The sequence below is a fragment of the Cloeon dipterum genome, chromosome 1 (assembly GCF_949628265.1).
Source record: "Cloeon dipterum chromosome 1, ieCloDipt1.1, whole genome shotgun sequence".
Classification (NCBI taxonomy): Eukaryota; Metazoa; Arthropoda; class Insecta; order Ephemeroptera; family Baetidae; genus Cloeon; species Cloeon dipterum.
In genome coordinates, this window is record NC_088786.1 from 24,786,796 (window position 1) to 24,793,411 (window position 6,616).

Here is a 6,616-nt window from a genome sequence, read left to right on the forward strand (position 1 = left end):
CTTGCGCAGCACTGAGTGTGGGTTGGCGGACAGCACGGGCCGGCGCGGCTCCTCTCAGAGGGTTTTTTGCACGCCCTGCGAATTGCGCTGCGGGATTTTTTTATCAGACCTTTTTTCGCTGGCTAACGAAATAAATTAGTTTAATTTCCAGCCCAACCAAACTTTTCCCGTCGTTGTAATTTAACGGCCGTTGCGAAGAGACTCTGCTCTCTTCGCCCCCTTCATTAATATTCTTTTTTAATTTGTCCTTTTTGCTGGGGATGTTTAATAGAGCGTGTCACTCCGAACTGAGTTTCCCGCGTGAGGCACAAAGTAATCATCACTATACATATTCTTATCCATGCAAAATTGTAGTTAATTAATTTTGGCGAAGCACAGTCATTAATAATTAGGCAACATAAATTTCTAATATGTTTTTATTAAAAGGTCATTACACATTTTTCGTAGAAAATTTCGTAACAAATGTTGTAAATCGTATTTTACAAAATAGGAGATTTCCAGACACCGTGGATATATTATATATCAATTAATATACAAGCCTTACATCTCAACTTTACATTTTCCTGTTTGGTTTTTAATGTTTTGTAATAAATAACGTGCGCTACACAGCGCTGTAATTTTTCACACTACATTATTGAACATTTACTTTCTTTAGCTTTGGTACTTCTGATTGTATCATCAACAGGATTTTCATCTTGCTTCATGTAAAGTATCTTGTACTCGATGCAAAACATTGGCTCCACCTGCGGATTTTTTCTCAATTTATTTTGACTGTCGTTGTTTTAAATCGCAACCATACCTGACTGCCGTCAAGGAAAACAAACTCCGGAAACTTCAAGTAAGTGTCGTCCGCGCACGTGGGTACCGCCACGACACTATGGTATCCAGGCGGCACCATACTCGTCGGAGCTACAGTCCTCAGCTCCTTTCCCATGACGCACCTGCAGATGAGCATCGTGCGAGTGCACAAACAGCAAGCCCTGTTCTTGTGCGTGGGGCAACCTCTGTTGTTTCCCCAAGCGTACTGATTGGCTTTGGAAGACAAACTCGTCAAGTAGATTCCTTTCCCGAACATGCTGTGGGGGCTGCAAACGCCCACATTAAAGCCCTTTTCTGCGATTTCCTTTGCGTGTGGAGAGCCGTGAAAGAGAATTCGCTCGTCGGTTCTCCACCAAGTGCTCCAGTTTAAGTCGGATTTCTTTTTTTCCACTATTTTTGTCAGTTCTGGGTTGTTGATTTTGTAAATCTGTGGAAATTTTGATTAAGTGATATGAATTAAATTAAAACTGTTACCCTGTATATTTCGTAGTCCGTGAGTGGAATATTATTTTCATGCCGCACAATGGTGTTGCGCATCAATGTCTTGACGAAAAAGTAATCACTTGAGCCATGAGAAGACACTTCTAATAGCGGTTTTTTCCCTGCGACACTTTCTTTCTTCTTCCTAAGCCAAAACCAGCCCGCAAATACCGCTATTAAACTGGCTAAAATGGCAAAAATCATTGCTGTTGCAACGTCGTCTTCAGACCTTGTTGCAGTGCTGGCTGTTGGGACGAAAGTCTTAGTTAGCCTGGCGCCGGCCTTAGACTTTCTGTGCAGTTCATTACAGACAATGAGATAACACTTGAATGCGTTGACTGCTTATCTTGTTCGTCTAATCGAATGGTTCAAACCACATAGCGATACACACGCCCTTATCAGATCTATGTGTGATGATATTTTTGACAAAAAAGCAAATATTAACATTAAAAAATATATTTATGTTTGTTACTAAAGGTCTCAGCCAGTCGCGCTGTGCCGCGCGAGCCAGAAAATTTTGAGCTAGGAAGTCAACCGCCAGCCGGCGATAAATAAAAAATTCGAAAAAACTGCTTGCTTGAGAAAAAAACTAGCCTCCGGCCCTTTGGGCCGCTAAGCACTATTAAACTTCACTTTTAAAATTTTCCTAGTCGCCAGTTGCCGTCTCAAAATTACTCGGCTGATACCTCTTCTTTTTACAATTAGTTTATTCCAGAAAGTAATGGTTAATATGACTTTTACTCTAACCCTAATTATTATAAACAACATTCTATGAAAATTTTTATTTCGTGCCATTAACACCTTCCCGATTCATCACCTTGTGCTGATGGTTGTTCCTCCTTGGCTGAAAACTAGATTTTTAGTCGTCACAAATGTATAATTGAATGATGAGTCAGCTGCCACAGCACGACAACCTAGATGTAGCATACAGCCACAAACAACAAAGCACGATAGCACTGATGACTCGACCCCTCGCAAAAGACAAATTACTCTTTGCCTAAAAAAAGGTAGTTGCTCGCTTATTAGTTGTGGCGTGTGTGGGAGCGGCGGAAGAACAGTCGGGTGGAGAGTCTTGTCAGATAATTGGCTCGCTAACTGAAGGTTTGCTGCTGGGAAAAATAGCTACAAGTTAAAAATGTTTGTAACTTATTATTAGAATCGTTAGATTCATCATTACAGGGAATAATAGATACATATATAAATTAAAAGGTATTATTCTACTCAAATATGAGTTATGTCCACAACAATGCATCTAATTTAACGTGTATTTCCTCCGACATAGGTTTAATCATAAATATTTGTGTTTCCAATATGATGCTGATTTCCACAAATGATTAGCAAACTGGCATTTTTATAAAAAAATTATTTCTAGTCATCTTTTTTCCATTTCCCCCTTAATTCTAAATGGGTGCTATGATTTTCACTATGTGATATGGTGATTAAAACTTCACTTCAAAGAATCCACTTGATTAAAACGAAAATATTTTTATTTGAAAAAAAAAATGTTAAATTATCTTGTATGATGTGATATGTAATTAGCGCCAAACATACTGCCTAAAAATAGTCGTCTGATGGTTTCCCACAAACTCGGCAGTTCCATCTAAAATATTCCGCGATTCAACGAGCTCGGTCCAGTGCAAAGTTGGATTCACAGGCTGAAAGCTTCCTGTAATTGGCCACTACGCCACAAAAGAGACATTATCAGGGCGTCGTTTTCCCGGGGCACTCGGCTCGACTGTGCCGCAGCCACCATTGAAACCGTTTTATTCCCAAATCAGCACTTTGTGTCAGAATTAGCCTGCGCGCTCTCTCTTCGCTCGCTCTCCGCGAGTGACAGTCTGCCAGCGGCACACTCGCCCCCATGTCAAAATCACATTATTTACAGACAACGGCGCGGGCTGTTTGTTTGGACAATATTTATTCAGGCGGTGCATCGGCAGCGGCAGTGGCAATCGGGCGCGTTTTTTCACCGATTGGCATGCAAATGATTAGTGGCTGCGGCGCCATTATTGACACTATGGCGAACACGGCGACGGTGCGTGCCTGCCCGCCTAATGGCAATCCTGTCACGGCCATTGGTAATCAAAGTTTATACGCTGGGCATTAAGCTTGCAGTGTCACTCTACGGTCAAATTAGAAAATACGGCCGCGGCATGGTTGATGCGCGGTGTAAGCAGAAAATATGATACACAGGCCCTTTTACTCTCTCGGCCTCGGCACAGCGGCAACGGCAGCAGCGGCGAATTCGCCCTCTTTCCTCATTTTTCCTCCAGCCGCAACATATGCACGCATGACGAGCTAAGCTCCTTTTTTATTCGCGCACATGTATTTTTATGGGTTTTACGACCTGAATAAAAAGTGTGTGCATTAAGGAGAGATGTGCATGCATGTGTTCACAAAAAATGGAAATCTCGAGCTTGAAGAAACAAACGCATGCGATGCGTGCAGACGGAGTGTAACAAAAAGAATTTCTAGAGATTACCTGGTTGCTGCTCTGCGGGTCGTGGAATGTAACTGGCTTTTGTTTGTTTATTTTGTCATTTGCATACGCGATATTGTTTCCGAGCGACTACACCTAAGACGAGTTTTGCAACAAAAAGACAGGTTTATTAAATAAGTTTTTTGCTCGCATAGAGGACAGCCAGTGAACTATTTCAATTGCTCCCAAGAGCTCACCAAAAAATCTTTTAATCTAGCTAAAATTGTGCTTATACAAATAAAAACGCTAACTTGCTTGTCAAAAGCCATTACGCAGTAAAAAACTCCAAATTTTAAAAATCTTAAAGCAACAATTATGTGAGTTAACGATGAATTTTTTAATTTAATATCTAAAAAAACATTTGTAAACCATATTATCAGAATGTTTTTTTATGTTAGAACTGTACATATCCCGCCCGACTAGCCTGCAAGAGAGATCATGTCAGGCAATAGCGCCTGGACACTTTAGATTAGCTGGGATCGCCTTCAAAGTCCAAAGACAAGCTCAAGGGTGCCAGTGCACACTTCATTCAGGCTTGGTCCCTCGCAGCCACCACTCACCTGGAGCCGTGAGGCCTATTCGACTTATCAGGATGATGGCCAGCAACCTCAACGTCAGTCTGGACGGATTTCTCCAAAGCAGACTAGGCTGACAATGAGTTAGAAGCGTGGTGAGCAACCGGGCGTTAGCCACGGTTGACGCTCTATCCTTGCTATGGCCCCCGCAGCAGCAGCTCGTCACGGGGAGGTTCCGCTTTGGAACTCGATTTCACTTCCCCGACAGGTCTACCATAGAACTCCTGAGGATAAGAAAATCATTTTCGGAAGTAGGGTAGCTCTTCAGCCTACGTAGAAAACCACATTATTATTAGTCTCTAAAACTCTGATATGATTAATTCAAAAACATTGCGAATGAATTTCAAAATTTAGCCCCTTCTCATTAGGGAACAGTTCAGCAGTGTTATCAAGTGCTGGCAATTTAACTTTCAAATTTAATGAATCTGCATACAACAAGAAAAACAAAACAAAACTGATTTCCACCACCCCAATTTACGGCAGATTACTCTGCAAATGTGCGTCTGTTTCCATATATGCGGAGAGGTGAATAAAAATAAGAGCAGAGAGCAGGCCGTCGAAAAAGCGGGCTTTTTACGGCAGGCAGCCAGACTTAGCACAAACAAAGTAACATTTTCACGGTTAGGAGAACTCTCTCTAGCGTGGGCGCCGCGCGTTTATTTTATTTTTTGTACATCGCAGCGTGGGGAAGTGCATTAGAAAAACAACACGAGCATTTTTGTTAATGCCGCGTGGTAAATTCCAGCTAGCATGTAGCGAGAAAACGTAGTTATATGGTGGCACCCCAGCATCTGGGTATGAACGACGTGCAACCCCTGGAGGGAATTTCACCCTCCTTCACCTTGATGCAGAGAGAAATTGTGCATCACGCAAGCGACAGTCGAAGAAGGTTCGAGGAATCTTCGGCTCAAGTGCTCATATTTCATTTAGGAAAAGCAAAGAAAAGCTTCTAGAGCAAACAGAAAACTTCTAGTGATATAATTAAAATTTCTTTCATTCGTGAGAAGTTTTTAATTTAGTAAAATTAAATTATTCAGTGGTCAAATTTACAAATTTTTTGTTTTTAAGAGATTGTTATATTTTAATTAGTTGTATTCTTTGCTGTTCGGGTAGTTGTAAAAAAGATTGCAACATCAGAATATCCCTTGTAAGACCTCTCTGGTCGTGCATCAATTTCGTCATGCGACGGCGAGACGAAACTATCCCTAGGGAAATTTCTAAGCAAACAGAAGCTCGGCATAGAAGAACCGTAATTATCCAGCGCAATTCCTGCGCTCTGCATAACAACAAAATGCAATATTAATATTTGCATGGCTGAGCGCCCGGCGGGCGTTTTCCAATGAGGCAAGCAGCGGCACAAAGTATTATGGGAACGACAAAGGGCCAAAGTTGGCTTTTGAAAAATCTGTCAGATGTTGGCATCGTGTCAGCAAAAAATTAGTGACGCTTGATGACGTCGCGATGCCTATTTTTCATTCCGACTGTTTCCATTTTTCCCATTCCAGCGCGACTGCAGCAGACAAGGGAGCCGCGGATAGCGCGCCATTGTGGATCGGAACAGGGCATCCTTTGTCTCCAAATTAATTATTCCAGCTGAAGCGGGCGCGTGATCCGGCTGCTGCTCTTTTTAATGTGTGACTGACGCGGGCACACACACAGCAGCAGCCATTAGCAGCGAAATTCCACGCACAAGCGTTTAAAGTGCAGCGCAGACAGCAGACAGAAATAGAACTTTCAACGCCGTGCGTCCTGTACCACAGCGGCGCCTTTGTGAAATGCATCCGCGCTCAGGGATTGTGGCGGCAATAAAAAGAGCTGGCGGCAGGCAAAAACACGCAGCTAATTCCGGTCTTGCTTATTCGACTTTTACTTTCTCGTTTTACGCGCGCATTAGCCTTTTCATATTAAAAAGGGAGAGCGCAATAAATTCTAAAAAGTGCAACTCGTGTGAGGAATTTCAAACGGATTTCCATTTAGCTCGGAAGTGGGAAACAAAAGTTTGGCTCAAATTTAAAATGCAACGTTCTTGGTCTACTAAAAACGACGCACTTAGAAGTTTCGATTCAGCCCTGAAAGACGTGCGTTGAATGGCAAAGTCATTGGGCACTCAGAATTTCATGATTCATGAGATAAAGAACAACCGGTCAATGATGAAACCTATGAAATGACGTCACCTGTGTAGTCAAAATACGAGGTGATTAGATAAGCACCTCTTTCACTTCATCAGCTGGGTATTTGTCGCTTTTGCAGCAGAGTCCTTACT

The 6,616-nt window shown here is 42.3% G+C and overlaps 1 protein-coding gene across 1 annotated transcript; it reads right to left on the reverse strand.

Annotated features, from left to right (window-relative positions):
• Nucleotides 1-439: 439 nt before the first annotated feature.
• LOC135947925 (poly [ADP-ribose] polymerase tankyrase-like) lies at nt 440-1,535 on the reverse strand. The gene is made up of 3 exons (XM_065496923.1): nt 1,294-1,535; nt 800-1,246; nt 440-743 (listed from the first exon to the last, which is right to left on the reverse strand). Exons 1-3 carry the CDS (start codon nt 1,501-1,503, stop codon nt 627-629), a joined length of 774 nt encoding a protein of 257 aa, XP_065352995.1. The 5' UTR covers nt 1,504-1,535; the 3' UTR covers nt 440-626.
• Nucleotides 1,536-6,616: the final 5,081 nt, after the last annotated feature.

What these genes read in the sequence shown, in the direction of transcription:
- LOC135947925 (XM_065496923.1), bottom strand. Translation starts at nt 1,503, where the DNA reads ATGATTTTTGCCATTTTAGCCAGTTTAATAGCGGTATTTGCGGGCTGG. An exon ending in CGGACTACGAAATATACAGG is followed by an intron (nt 1,247 to 1,293) that starts GTAACAGTTTTA and finishes AAATTTCCACAG; the next exon opens with ATTTACAAAATCAACAACCC. An exon ending in TTTTCCTTGACGGCAGTCAG is followed by an intron (nt 744 to 799) that starts GTATGGTTGCGA and finishes AAAAATCCGCAG; the next exon opens with GTGGAGCCAATGTTTTGCAT.